This window comes from Thermobia domestica, chromosome 10 (assembly GCF_964235325.1).
Source record: "Thermobia domestica chromosome 10, izTheDome1.hap1.1, whole genome shotgun sequence".
In the NCBI taxonomy this organism is placed as follows: Eukaryota; Metazoa; Arthropoda; class Insecta; order Zygentoma; family Lepismatidae; genus Thermobia; species Thermobia domestica.
The window spans coordinates 25390854-25407086 of NC_137463.1; the positions used below are offsets into that span (position 1 = coordinate 25390854).

The 16233-nt window shown below is 34.8% G+C and overlaps 1 protein-coding gene across 1 annotated transcript in view; it reads right to left on the reverse strand.

Moving 5' to 3' along the window:
• Positions 1 to 419: 419 nt before the first annotated feature.
• Positions 420 to 16233, reverse strand: part of LOC145661419 (uncharacterized) — a 35516-nt gene continuing 19702 nt past the window's right edge. The window contains exon 2 of the mRNA XM_081726721.1: positions 420 to 2349. Within this exon, the coding sequence (XP_081582847.1) occupies positions 420 to 2345 (1926 nt within the window). The 5' untranslated portion in view covers positions 2346 to 2349. The remainder of the gene's footprint in view (positions 2350 to 16233) is intronic.

Sequence of the window (16233 nt, forward strand, 5' to 3'; positions counted from 1 at the left end):
AAAAAACAAGTGTTGTATCTCAGCGACTTTCATCTTCTTCCAACGCAGCACAGACCAGTTATACAGGATTGTCAACTTTGGATACAGAATAATTCAATTTCTTTTAACTCTTATACGACTGGTCAAAATTTGTGATATTTTGTACATTCTATACTTTGTACCAGACCCGCAAACCAGACACAGAAGTTTGGGGAGGCACGATAGGATATGAGGGCCAAGTCAGTAAAAAATCTCTTACAGATATCTAAATTGTGATTTATGTATTAATAACAGCATTTTGTATTGAGGTCTGGTGGGGTCATGAAAAATTTAGGGAGGGCAGGCCCCCTTTAGTTGCGGGCCTGCTTTATACTATCTATATTTTCTATATATATTCTATATTTATGTATTCTATACTTTGTATATAAATCAGTCGTTCATTATTTAGCTTCTGATTGTCTCCGAATATACCTGTATGTTATCTCAACTAAAAATGTTAAGACTGAACAGATTAAACCAAGAAATAAAATTACATAAGCACCCAGAATATTGTGCAATGAAATGGATACAGGCCCTGATTTTGTTTTATTTAAAGGCAAATTATTCACTTTATTTCTTCTGAAATAGTTATATGCCTCTTTCATCCACCTCAAAGGAAGCCCAGCTTCAAAACAAATATCAATAATACGTCTAAAGGTGGTTGTGAAAGCTGAACCACGACTCATATAAAAACTTGAGGGCTTGTAGTTAAGTACTTCAGAGCCTATGTGGAATAAGGGTTTCTCGTAATCACGATAAACAACATTCTCGAATAAATCTGCATATTCCTTAGAAGAAACAAAAGCAAAATCTTTCTCTCCAATTGTTCTTTTGAACGAGTCATACGTATAATTCACATAGGTCCATCTCTCTAGAATACTTATTGACACACTGTCATTTTTTCCCTGGAAGAGTTGCCTATTATTTACAAAACCTCCAAATGACAAAGAAGATTTTACAAGTTCCTCTTCGTTGTCTAAAGGTGGATGCATCGCAGGGTGCATGACAAAATAAAAGAGAGCAGCTTGGTACGCAGTGTTGAGAACCAACGACTCTAACACCCATGCAATAAACATCATCCTAAAAGGAAGGTTTGAAGGGACAGAGGAAACAGATATATTTAATAAAATAGCCAAGTTGTGTAGTATTGGGTTGTTGTAAGCAGCGTGATTTAGCACCTGACTTACGTTAAAATAGGAGAAACTTTTAAATGAGAAAAACAAAATAAGAAAAGACAAAAGTAAGAACATCCATGTCATATAACAGAATGGAAGTATTAAAGACATCCATCTCGGATATTCAGAGGAAAGTGGGAAAATCCAAATTTTGTGACTAAAATACCCAGATAATATGTAATCCAAATATCCACTAGAACTACCTATATCCATGATCATAAACATCCCGTCATATCCCTCTACAAATACTTTCATAACAGCTTCTTGCGCTCCAGATTGAGTATTACGATGAACGCTAAGCTGTAAACTAAAATTCATGACTTCCGATAACACTGTCAGGTATTTCCCATACGTACCACTGACAATTACAGTTCCTTCATCTGTCTTCTCCCAGTAATAGTGAAACTGATCGTATGTTGTGGCTATTAGTATTTTACAAGTATGTAGATTATGAACTTTGCTGGGGAACAGGTTGATTCCAAAGACAAACTTATCGTCAACCCAGATATCCATAAGAACCTCATCCTGCATTGATCTACAATAATGTTCAGTAAATGGAAAATATGCATAAACAGATATAGGATAACTACTACTCTTTAAATGTTCATTCCCATGCGCTCCAAACCTACTATTGCATAAGACTATTGAGTTCACCATGCCGTAGTAATTCAAAATCTTGAGCGCTTTTCTTACGTGTGTATTTTCACAAAAACAATTTGTAAACAATACAATAACATGAGTGGGAATATTAGCAAATATAATCCAATAGTATCTTTCCATTAATTCTGAGATTTGCGAAACGTCTTCAACTATAAATATATAACCGACATTTCCCAGTCCGTTATACGATGAAATTAATCGTTGTTCTATTTCTTCTGTTGCATTATTAATACGGTTTTTGTCTCCTGTTAAAGGTGGCATTTGCAATCTGACTATTGGTGTTGTAATATTTGTTGTAATTAGTGCATTATTCTCCACCTGGTACTCTTGAAAGAGAATTATTGTTTTGCTTTTACTCAAGTACGATAGCCAAACTGCATCAACACATTTACTCAAGTCTCCGTTTTGTAATTCACTAGAGATAAAGTTTTCAATCTGCTTAAATAAACACAGATGTATGATTATGAGGAGGATTAGAATTATAGAAACCATTTTCCTGGAAAGAGTAAAAATGTTATTTTAGTCAATCGCAGAGCAAAATGTGAGTAAAATAAATTAAATACAAATGTATAGTGTGCCCAGATAGGAGTATAGATATTTTTGGTAGTGCTTCCGGAGGTCATACTAAAGTAAAATTTTTATATAAACATATGGTTTATTTACACTGGATCTCGAAATATAGGGTATTTTTCAACCCATGAATCCCTCTTAGTTACAGTTAATTACGTGTAACACACCATGTACTTGCTAAAGAGATGAAAATTATATCTCACTCGAAAGGTATTGAAATAACCATTCCGACGGTGTGCAGATCATTGTGCTTATGCCTAAAGGAGTGAAATAACAGACAGATCTTTAACAAAATCCTCCAAAATGCCATTTTTCACAATTAGTTCCAACTATTGATTGGAAACACTAGAGCAAGAGAAAAGGTTTTGGTGCATCTACACTTTGTGCTGAGAATGTTGTTAAAACTTACGTTGTTGCCATGAAGAGTAGTAGAGAAAACTCATATTATAACTCTCAGCTTGTAAAATCAATGTGTCTTGGGCCATACGACTGTTTATTTCAATAATGTCATTCAATAATAATTTATTTAATTCAGTAATAAATAATTTCCAATAATAGTAATCAAAATATCTTTACAGTTACATACGAACAATTAAATACATGATACAACTTAAATAGTTGTCCTAAAATATCTTGACATTATACGCAATCAACAGTTACGTTTGTGAATAACAGATGACATTAAAATAAAGCATTTAGTCAAACACACAGCAGAAGACACTATTCTAAAAGTCACTCATTACAGTACATTGGCAGAAGTTGTAAAATGTCTAATTACACTCAAGTATTTTACATATTTTAACGTACCCTGAAATGATATGGTACCACTCATTGGTTTGTTACAGCAAAACATCCTTTATTTATAACTAATGTGATGTACAGTACATATATAGTTCAAGTAAAGGTGTAAATTTCTGAGGCACAACCATCTGAGGCAGGTCATAAAACTGGACCTAAAATAATACGGATACCGCACATTTTCTGATCGAATGAGTTTCTTCTACCGATTCGATTCTTACCGCAACTTACTTATTTTGCTGTGTTTTCTGTTATTAATTACTTTCCGTTTCCTCATCGTGGGCATTTCTTTTTCTAAATTATTTGGGGAATTGAGCTCTTACTGTCACAGCTAAGGCAGAATGAACTGCCTTACCTAGAGAATTATCCGAACGGGGCACCTCACATTATATCTTGCTTATTTATCAACATCACGTCACGCTTAACCACAGTTGAGCTCACTTGTCAGCCCATCAAAGGATCTTCACGATGCCGGAATCTTTCATCGAACTTGGCAAATCAATGCAAGTCACGAGTTGCCAAGCTTCTTTCCTGGTCCTTCTAGGTGTTCTTCCAAGGTGGGAGGGTGGCGCGGTGGCTCAGTGGTTGAGCGTTCATCTCCGGTGCTTGGGGTCCTTGGTTCGATCCCAGCTCGCGCCGTGTGGACTTTGTGGTGGACAAACACCGTGCTCGTGGGTTTTCTCGGGGCTCTCCCGTTTCCTCCCACTTTCTTCATTCCATCATTTCACTCATCTCTCATCATCACCGTCTCCTTTAGCCTAACCGGCATAACCGTGGGACGTAAAACTTAAAGATTTCATTTCATTTTTTTTCTAAGGTGGGAAAAGGAAAAGCGTGATTTAATAAGATACCTGTTCGTATCAAAAACGCATTACAAATTCTGTTAGAACATTGGCTGCTCCCTCTTCAATGCAATAAGGTAGCTAAGTATGTTGCCTTCTTCCAGTTTGCAACCCCTAAGTGAAAGCAGCACAGAAGACTCCACTGTTAACATGGACAATGAGTTATTCCCAACGTCTGATTTTCCATCACCTACAACGACTTACTTATTCCTATTTACTAATTTTGACAGTCGCTTGAATGAGAAACAATTTCCTCTACAGTTTCATGAATATCTCCGTATAGATTCGTTAAAGGAAATTATCAAAACATGTATCAGATGCATCTTTAAAATTGAGAAAACCAACTTACACAGCGCTTTTAAGAACAAACTCTCTGTCGATATGTTTGATAAAAATGCACAAATTAGCAGCTTTAATGTATCTAAACATAGGCAAATGCCTTCAACATGACGTATATCAATGCTTTTTGTGGTTAGTCGGGTTGTTGATCCTTCCTACATCAATGAGTAGATTCAACAAGAATTAACCTGAGAAATCCCCATATACATTAACCTGAGAATAACCCCCATAAGAATTAACCTGAGAAGTTCGAGTTTTAACGCCTTTACAAACCAAAATATATATAGTATCCTTCTAATAGAACATACATATTTAACAGGAAGCATCGTGTCGAACCCTCATGTTTCCTCTGCATCTTCGCCCTTCCTTTGTGCAAAATGTCATACTTAATTAACAGACTACGCACAAATGTACTAATATCAACGTCTGTTGAGCTCTCTCTCTTGGTTACGCGGTTAGCGTACGCGCATTTGGGGCGGAAGAAAAGGGTTCGATTCCCGGCGGAGCTCATGAGGTTCGGACTTCACGTTACTCAATACGTCCACGTATCATATGACCTCGCAACTGAATCTCAAAATCAAATATAATAAAAAAGTATGTTATTACTCTGGCGAACACTTAACTCCAAATCTCCAAATGCCAATTACTTCTTTGATTGTCGCGAGATACATTCAATATACAGTTATAAATACAAAGGAAAACCTGCATCTAATGTAGATCATCAAGAATATGTGGTGCTGCTGCGCACTCACAAATATTCCACCTAAGTTCCTCCCTATCCTGATTCACCTAGTACGAAACCTTGCCTTTCTCACACTTACCTTTCAAATATCCAACCATTCCATGGTTCCCATGTCTTACAAAAAATTACTTACTCAGTGAAAGAAATTTTCTAAGATAACTTCGATGTTGCTTATTCAGGATAAAATGTCTATTTCCATACCTTTCCTTTGGAAACAAGTGTCTAGCTTAGCTTGTGTCATAACGGATTTAACGCTAATATTCACAACATTTATATCCCACAAGAAAATTCTTTACTCGAAGCATTACTCTAGAGGAAAAAGTAATTCTTCACCCTAATGAATCCTTTCTCAATTCCACCATCTCTTGTCAGTTGGCTGACTATATATTGATCATGCTTCCTTTCTTCCGAACATGCTAATGGGAATCAGATGTGGAATTTCCTCTCCGTATTCATTCGCAGACATTATTGTAATTTACCTAGTTTTCCTGGATATCTGCTACTCACAGCACATTTACTAACGTAGCGATCACTATTGTCGCTATTTAACTTTAAATCGGGATATGCACTAATCAACTTTTCATTCAGCATATCTCCGATAATTATAAACCTTTTTTTATAATCATGGCCAATTTCAACACGCATAGAGTAGATTAGACCGAAACAGAATCACACTCCGAAACCGCACTGAAATCGCAAAGCAAATGATAGATGTAGATATAAATGATAGTTAGAAGTAAACTACTAAAAAGAGAAGAACTCTATACTCGGATCGAAGCCATCTCAACTACGATCCAGGAGAAAAGTTCTTCTACTACCAGTTACTACCTTCAAACCATACCGGTCTGAATTATATCATCAGTACATCACATTCATTACTCACTCTCGATAGTTTTATAGAGATTATTAAATTACGAACAATACTAAATCAATCCATGACTATCAGTAATTTCAGCAAATGTTGAAGGTCTATATTTATGCTTCCAAACTTCGATGTTGTGCAAAAACATGTAATTACTTCTCTGACGTCAATCATTCCACAATGTATTGGAAACGTTTTAACATTCTTTGTGCAAAGTAGGCCCGAAGAATTTACTATTAGAAAGGAGGTCTCGAATCCAGACAAATACAGACAAAGCCAACATATTTGCTGATTTTCTTCAAATAATCTTTACACCTAACAACTCTACATGTACGTATCGCATTCAACAGACAAAGTTTATACGTAGTCTCCTTTCGTTATATCCTCATGTACTTGACGCTCTTCCACACAATCAACTTCTGAGAGACCAATCTCAGCTTAGGACATCACCATAGTTGTTCGAAATAAATACAAGAGTTCCAAGATTCGGTAGTATCATTTTTGGACATATCAAAGAAAGTCCACTCCAGTTGCTTATTCTACTCGCCAATATCTTTACCTTCATTCTTCGTACAAGCTATCTTGAAGACTTCGAATACCTTAATGTTTCCAAAACCGCTCAAGCCACCTGCAATAATATCGTCTTATCTTCTTGTACAATTAGTGTTTACCTTCAGTTAAATCTTAGAACGCATTTTAGTCCAACGTCTACATTCATACATCAAAGTCAAAACCTTCCTTCCATCGATCAAGCAGGATTTCGACCGCAGTATTCTATAATCGATCAACTACTTCGCTGAACAACTATGATTACACATAATTATAATTCTGCCAAACCATCATGCCTTGTACCATTTGTTCTTAGAAACCGTTTGTCAAAGTATCGCACTTAGTACTACTCTATTAACAGTCAAATATACTAAACTGATTTACAACTTCTTAATAGGTCGGTTCTGCCACGTTTCTATAAACAACTATCTATCACATTCTAGTTTCCTGCTTTATATATATCTTCTATAAACATCTCACATGGAAACTGTAACTTTGAACAGTCCCTACCAAGGCCTACAATATACTAAGCCTGTTAAAATGGTTAACCGAAGCATTATGGGTCTTGGAACTTAAAACGGTTTTGAATACCTGTAAAACTTTCCTACGATCGATTCAAACATACTGTCACACAGCATGAACTGCTCCTACACTGTCGTGCTTTTAGTGTTAGAAAGGTATGCATTGCTAATTACATTTTGAATAAAGCTACCTAGACCAACATAGAGCTGTACCATAGTATTCAGTTTCCATTGCTTTAGTTTCATTTTCTATAGCTACGTCTCACCTCTACATCTAATCACTGTCAAGTATTACAACCTCTACGTTTGACTACTAAACATATTTACTCCATCCAGAATTATCTCGATATTCCTAACCACCGGTTTCAATCGCTTTACAGTCTGTAATGCTACACCCTTTAGACCCTACTCCCTGATGCCCTAGATTTTCGTTACTTGCAGACTATTCAATTCATGCTTCTCTTTCACTCATCTTTTCATCATGTTGTTGCACAATGAGCCTATCTACAACTAACATGGCTCCCATTGTCTACATCAAAGTATAGAGCAGCCTCTAGGAGAGAAAACTTCGTTATTCAAGTAACTTCTTATGTTGTGATGTGATCGCACACCTCATCTTGAAAGCATAGAATACTTACATAATGACTAATATGTTACACCTCCATGTATCAATTCTTGCTTTATGTTCAGACTTCCCTTTAGCGGAGATCATGAAATTGATTTACCACTTACCCGGCCTGATGTTAAGGTAAGCAGAGCTCTTTAAACCTCTCAAAATCTTTCTAACAAAGGTTTAATAAGTAACCTTTACTATACCCTCTCAAAATGCTTCTCATCTAGTATTACTATACTTTAGGAACCTAATAGAGAGCTAATATTCTGACAAGATACAAAACAAAGCAGCTAGGCACTTATAAACAATACAGAGACTGTTAAACTAGTTGGAAAGCATTTAATTACAGATAGTGAGAGTGAGGAAGTGATTAATACAGTTCTTTCAAAATTACTAAAGTGGTAGTATGTAAGGTGTTTACAGTAATATACGGTTCATATTCATACATATTGAGCATGTGGACATGCTGTACGTCTACTGATTTTGAGAAGGTAGTTTCACAGCTGACGTAGAAGCATGCCTAGTAGATTTCTTGACTGTAGTGTAGAGTAAGTAATTTATGAGTGTTCTCACACTTACATGATCAACTAGGTGAACTTGTGAGCTTCCCATTGTACGAGAACATCGAAATTTGCCTTAGTGTATATTCCTAAGAAAAACGGAGGGATCATTCTAACTGTATAGCAGAGTCCAACAGCAAGAGTTAGAAGAATTTTGTGTTATCTTTTAATCTCCTGACGGATGTACATAATGCAGTTCAAGGAGATTGGCTTTACCCATTTAATCTTCAATACGTGCATTATCTTCCAACCAGGGTACAGTGTTGCGGTTTTCGTATCGTAGCAGGTGCATCCTAATATTTTGGCATTTATTCTGTTTATTGATGATGTCACTTTGACTCGAACAACGCCCCAACGATCATCGTTGGAGTAACGAGAATTCTAGAGCAACGGTAGTAAGAAATTGTCAAGAATGACTTATGGTAAACTTGCAAACTGGTATTTTTGATGATCAAATTATTGATCCCTTTTTCTCCTGCTTCAGCGTTTGCAAGGCGAAGCCTGTTAGCACTTCATACGCGATGACTTACCGGGACTTGTCACATTAACTTGTCATTAACTTGTCACATCGTTCACCCGATCTAACACATATGTATTTTGCTTGTCGGGGTGGTTGAAGGACATTGAGTAGGCGATCAGGAGACATTAGATGGGCAACAAAACATGCAATGACCCATAATAAGAATGCATCGAACATGGTGGTGATGTTTTTGAAAATCTTCTTTCATCACGTACCATAAACTGTCGGAATATCCACTATTAGGTTCTCTTTAGTGTTAACTGTAACTTCTTTTACTCAATTTGCCCTTCTATTGTATCTAAAAGCTGAGGCCAATTTCATTTTTACTATCTTTCACTTTTGTATATACTGTATTTTTGTACTTTACTATTTTTTTGTTCTGTAACATAAAATGTCACTGTTATTGTAAATTAATTATTATTGCAATTAAATAAATTATTACTGAAGCGTAAATTATTATTAATAACATTATTGAAATAGCCTTGTCAGAAGGCAAAAGACACATCGTTTTTACAATCGTACAGTTACAATATGATTTTTTCTCCACTATTGCTCAATCCAACAACGTGAATCCTTAACATCCTCGGGATAGAGAGCAGTATCTACCCATTTTTACATTTTGTTCTAGCTGAAGTGCCTACTTAATAATAGGGGACTCTTGTAAAAAAAAATAGAGGGAAATTATAAAATTTTCCTTCTATTACTCCCCTCCTTTAGGAATATTTCCAATAATCTGTAAGTTGTAGCAAAGGCTTTTTCATTAGTTTTCGACGGATTTACAATTTTCCTCTTTAAACTAACTAGAGGATTCCATACGTCAGTGGTACTCAAAGTGGGGTCCGCGGGACCTTGCCAGGGGTCCGCGATGCCTAAAAATTGAAATGTGTTGTAATAAAATGGAACTCACAGCTGTACCTACGTTTGTAAATTTAATGTTTCCTACTTTACTAAATTTCTGTCTGTGAGTATCAAGAATTATCTAAAAATACATTGCAACATTTAATGCCTTTCTCTACCAATTACTTATGTGAACAGACCTTTTCTGCTCTTTGCAGTATTAAAACCTTAAAGCGAAATCGTCTTAATGTGGAATCGGACCAAAGATTGATGATTACGAAAGTTATTACAGATGAAATTATGGAAAAAGAGAAATAATTTAATTTTTCACATTAGTGACCCCACATTTGAGAACACTTTTTACCAAGTGGATTACTTGAAAAAAAGACATTGATTTTCAGTCTTGAAAGTTACTGTATTTTCAATTGAAATTTCGTTCACTAGGAAACAATCATGTATCTTTAGAATAAATTACTTATTGCGTTTTTTAAAATCTTTTTTCTTGTCAGTGGTAATTTTAATTGGTATATTTTTAATACCATGTGAAATTTCAGAGAGCGTTGCAAGGGGTCTGCGTTATCACTTTCCGAATGAACAGGGGGTTCGCGTTATCGAAAAGTTTGAGAATCACTGCTATACGTAATTAACTGAAACTCAGCATGTTTTACGCGCTGAGAAGGTACTCCTTATCTCTGAATCCACGGGGAATAGATCATATGTTTATATATACTTCTTTGCGTAGTTTGTCCACTTCTAACACCTTCCAGTGTATCTGCACATCCTCACCGGATACCCTTATATAGTAAAGTTATTAGTTCTTGGTTATTATTACTAAATATTGGGAGTTATTTTAAAATCCCACATTTTTCCATTTCTCTAAGAAACAGTGAACAAATGCAAATTATTGGGATTATTAATCACGTTTCCTATTTTACGAGTTACAAGTCACACTTATTGATGTCATTGTTGAATACAGCTTATCCTTAAGATATGGAATTTAGGGCCTCTTAACTGAAGAGTAGCCATACCAAATAAGTGGAAATCATAGTTGATGTTTACTGTATATGAATTACTAGCCTGTGTTTCAACTCTTATTCTGTTGCGTCGATATATGCCAAAGGATCGTTTTCAGCCCACAAATGCATTTTAATGAACAAAGGACATAACTTAAGAATGGACAACCTAAAATTGAGGTTTATGAATCAAAAATGACCTAGGTGGGAGTTCATGTGATTCCGATTCCACGTTAATCAGTAGGTTCACGTCTCATATAGCCTCGCTGCTGAAAGGAACGCTAAACTAAAATCAACTCAACTCAACTCAAAAGTGATCTATGTGTTGTATGGCATTACTGATTTCTTAAGTGCAAAGATATAGTAGTAGTGAACTATCTTCAACATAATTTGTTGTCCGATTATTTTCGCTGGAGTTTTTCTTTATGATTATAATGTCTCTGACATGATGTGCAATATTTTCTATTTGTTCTTTGTTCTGATGACTTTTGGGTATTCACAATTTTAGTTATATATATTAGAGTTATTTATGATTCTGAATGAAACGTTTTTATTAAATTAATAACATTAATATATAATAAATTTTACAGGATTTCGAAATGGATTTCACATTGTGCCTACAAGTTTGATGCTTTAGATTGCAACCATTATATTTGTAATTATCACCTACCTCATTAAAACCTTTCTTTATAATGTCCTTGTTACTGTAATAATTTTAAAACGCATTAAATGTACACTAGTTATTTAAGAAGTTAAACTTGCTTTGGAAAAACAGTGAATGAATTAAATGAATTACCTCTTATACTTAGTATTCTTGTAAAAAAAAAAAGAAAAAGAAAGAAAAAAGCTTCGGTTTATAGCTATCACAAACAATAATGACAACGAAAAGGAAACGAAGTAAATGTAATATCAATTTTATGTTTCAATCCCTCGCTCTGTAGGTAGTCTAAGCTGTAACTGGTTTTGAACACGTCCATATTAAGTTTTCTGTTAAGTGATTTCTTTATAAAATGATGTTCAGTTTATTCATGCACGAATATTTTACTCAAACTACTTGTGTGCAGATTTACAATATGGATTCACAATGATAATGAGTACGAACTTCCTTAAATAAAACAATTTTTGCTTTCGAACTACGGTAGGAGAGAAGAAAATATATTTATAGTAAAATAAATTCAATTCTACATTTTAATGGATCTGCATGTTTATTGTCCTCTACATACCGAAAAAATTAGTTTTGAAAACCCGGTCCTTCCAATGGAAACATCGTTACTCCCCTATAAGCTTGTCTGTTGAAATTAGTGATGCCAAATCTTACATTTCTACCACCGGGGTGTAATAAAATGATAGTTGAAAGTGAGGATGGGATGATAGACAGGGAGAGAAGTGAAGCCTTGAGAAGAGGGAAATACTGTATTAAGGATTTAAATAACAATAGAGAGAGACCGTCGGGAACTAGGTGTTGAGTAGAAAATTTTGTATGCGAAGATGATAAAGGATTTAGTATCCTTTAGGTTAAGTTTGAGAAAGCTATATCCGAGATTAGGAATAGAAACGAAACTGGGATAGATAATTAACCAATCGAATTCCTTAAGAAAATGGGAGACAAAAGGAAGAAAGAATCTTTCCTACTCTGCAACGAAATATATGAAACAAGAGAGTGGCCAAAGGAGTTCATGAAGACGATCATGATAGCAATGGCTAAGAAATCGACTCCACAGACGCATGACAGTTGTAGAACTCTCATATCTTATGCACCAACAATTTTATTTAGATTCTGAACAAAAAGTCGTATAGAAGAGCAAATGAAAGAGTTAAAGAGGAACACTTTGGGTTCAGGAGAGGTAAAGGTTCAAGAGATGCAATTGGGTTATTACGGATGATCAAAGAAATGTTTACAGGAAAAGGGAAAGAGATTTATGTTGAATATATTGATCGGAAAAGGTTTTTGACCGTGTGAATTGGGATTTGTTGTTGGGAGATCTAAAGAACCTTGGATTGCAATGGAAAGATAGAAGACTCAGAAGAAAATTATATATGAACCTACAGGAAACTGTTAGAATAGAGAAGGAAATGACACAGGAGAGTGCCACTATAAAGGGAGTTCGATAGAGATGCTGTCCGTCCTGAACAATATTTAATATGTATCTTAAAAAGGTAGTGAAATGATTAAGCATATGGGAGGTACAATAATTAGGTATATGACTCTTGTTGCGGAATCTTAAAAGAAAATCAATAATATACTAGAAAACTATGGAATGAAAATATGAAATTAGAAAGCCAATAGCCATGGTGATTGGAACCAAAAGACCGGTATCAAATATACAAGTAGGAGGACACAAAATAGAACATTTGACTACTTTTCGATATCTGAGTAGTATTATTAGTGCTGATGTAAAAGGCGAACGTTAAATGAAAGGAGGTATAGGAGTAGCGAAAGAAGCTTTTAGAAGGAAAGAAAATCTATTTTGTTGGACCTTGAATAAAGAGTTGAGAGAAAGATTTATAAAATGTTTCGTGTGGAGTATTGTACTGTATAGGGAAGAAACGTGGAAATTATTAAAAAAATGATTTAAAAGACTGGAAACTTTGGGAATGTGGGTATAAATAAGATTTAAAGAACTAGATGGTTCAAGCAGAAAACGAACGAAAGGGTGTTAGAAATGGGGGAGGAAAGAAAATTTTTAGATATTATAAAGGAAAGAAAAGAAAGTGTTTTGAACATTGGCCATGTAGGAATTATATCATGAGTTACGTGCTAAGGGGTATGATGGTAAGAAAGAGAAGGATCGGACAAAGAATACTATAATAAATGGACAATGTAAAAACACAAGAATCATATATCAAGGCGAAAAAGTTAGGAGAAGACTATTGAGCATGTAAGCTTCGCAGTTGCGTCAAGCAATTTGCCAATAATGGCTGAATACCTATTATAATGATGTAAGAGACATTTGTTACGACTACTCGTATTTCACTCGTATGTCATTATATGCGTATGTTGTATTTCCTTCACTTAATCGTAATTCTCAATTTACATATTTCGATATACTTGTAATTATAGCCAGCTCGGAGTAGTGATGTAGGATGAAAAATTTTCCATTTCGGAATATTTTCCGCTATATTCTTCCGAAAAATTTTATGTTCTAAAAATATCAGTAATCAGGTAACAATTCCTCAGTAATCATAAAATTGATTGAATTGGTACATAGAAATGCTAAAAAGTGAAAGATCTTTTAAAGAATCTGAAAATTTTCACGATTCAGACAATTTTCAATACTATGTACCAACAAGTGAAACAATTTTTCATGAATCGAAAATATTTTCTTTCTTCTATGGAAAAATTGAAGAACCTTTTATGAGTCGGAAAATTTTTATTTTGAAGCAAAAAACAAAACAACTTTTTGTGAATTGGTAACTTTTATTGCTGTGTAGAGAAAGGTGAAAGGAATTTTCATACGTCGGAAAATTTTAATTACCATATAGAAACAAGTGGAAAAAACTTTTCATAAGCCGGACAATTTTGGATATTATGTTTGGATGTTTGGTGGAAACGTTTCCACTATATTTAACTGCACATTCAGCTACAAAATTGAATTTCTGTAGAGGAAAGTTAGCAAGAAATTATAATTTTCAATTACTTTTCTGCAACCGGAAAATTTTCTAATATTTCAAGTTGGGAAGTAAAAATTTGCATGGTGTTTCTTTCTTTCTTTCTTTCTTTCTTTCTCTCTCTCTCTCTCTCTCCCTCTCTCTCTCTCTCTCTCTCTGCGAGCTCCTTCGTTTCTAAGAGATTTGCATACGCGCCTTTGGCATGGGAGACCTGACTTCGATTCCCGGCAGGAGCTCATGTGGTTCGGATTCCAAGTTAATCAGTAGGTCCCCTCTCACATAGCCTCGCTGCTCAAAGAGACGTTAAACTCAAAATCAACTCAATTCAACTCTCTCTTTCTCTCTCACTCTCTTTCTCTCTCTCTCTCTCTCTCTCTTTCTCTCTCTGTGTGTGTATGTATGTGTGTGTATAGTGCAGGAAACATACATCGAGTTTGTAGAGTACAAATATCCCATTTTATTATTTAAAGTTTAAATTTATTAAAAGTGATTAACATTTTCCTATTCATAAAAACATACTTCACTTATTTGTACATAGTTGGCTAGCCGTAAAATTTATTGGCAATAAATATTGTCTAAAGTGTCTCATGAAGTGAAAAGCTAACGATTCTTCATTTGTTCAAAAATGTTCCGAAAACTTCAAAGCGTTTTACTCTCAGAATCCACCTTTGATCTCATAAAATTATATTTCGTCAGTTCAATACGAGTAAGATGAAGTTTTCTCATAGCTTTACTACTTTTCTAGATTTACATACTGCAAAATTTATAAATAAGTAGAGATAATATAAAGTGCCTACTGTAAATTTTTGACTACCCAAAATTCGAGTTTAAGTAACTCATGAAAACAAATACTGACCATTTTCTGGAAACAAACATTTATTTATTCATATATTCATTCTGAAGAGAAAGTGAAATACGACTAATAAGGAATCTGATTTGTGTATGTGTTCCTCCAAAAAATATTAAAAAAGAAACGTAAAAAGCGCTCCGTCCTAAAAACAACATGTAATTTCATTTTAATTTACAAAATAAAAATATATTTAAAAAATATTTTTCCTTTTATTTACACACACAGACATACAAACACACACACACACACACACACACACACACACACACATATATATATATATATATATATATACTTGTTTTATGGTATCGTTAATACAATCTATTATTTCTATTATTGCTATTATTTCTAATACATTTTATACATAATAATGCTAGTTTTATAATACAAATATCTGCTCTAACCAGGGATGATATCGAAACTGCACCTTGAATTCGGAGACATTCTATATATTTCCTGATAGGACTTCTCGAGCAAGTTCCAAAACAGGTGTTCATTTCGTGCCCGGAAGTGACCCCTCCTTTGCAGGGGCTAAAATATACAGAACATTTTTCCCTATTTTCTATAGCAGGTGTACATAAAGTACGTTGCTACCTCTAAAAGTTGAAACCTATGCTAAAACGCCAAAACACCTGTTTCATCATTGTAAAAGCACAACTTAACGAAGTGAAAATATTTGCCCCAGGGTCCCCGCAGGGTCCCAGGTGGGGTCCAACTCAAAATTTTCAATAGAAAAGAGGAGCAAGTAGCATATCGTTTGAAACCCATTGTTAAAAGAAAAACGCTAACAGAAGTCTCACAGCTCTAATCAAAGTCTGTGCGAAATGCCGGAAGATTCAAAATTTGAAAACAGTCTGTAGCTAACAGTGCATGGTCACCACTAGAATTCCAAAACGGTGAAACAGGTGTCAAAATTCTAAAACATGTGTTTCATTATTTGAAAAGTGCTATTTATCAAAATAATAATGTTTACCCCAGGGTCCCCGCAGGGACCCAGGCGGGGTCCAACTCAAAATTTGCAATAGAAAACTGTATTGACTTACATCCACGAACAATCACTCCAGGGTGTACTTCCTATTGACAGCCATTCGATTTGGGATATATTCTTTACAGAAAAATGATGGTGAAACGTGCCCACAAGTATGTTGGGTATGA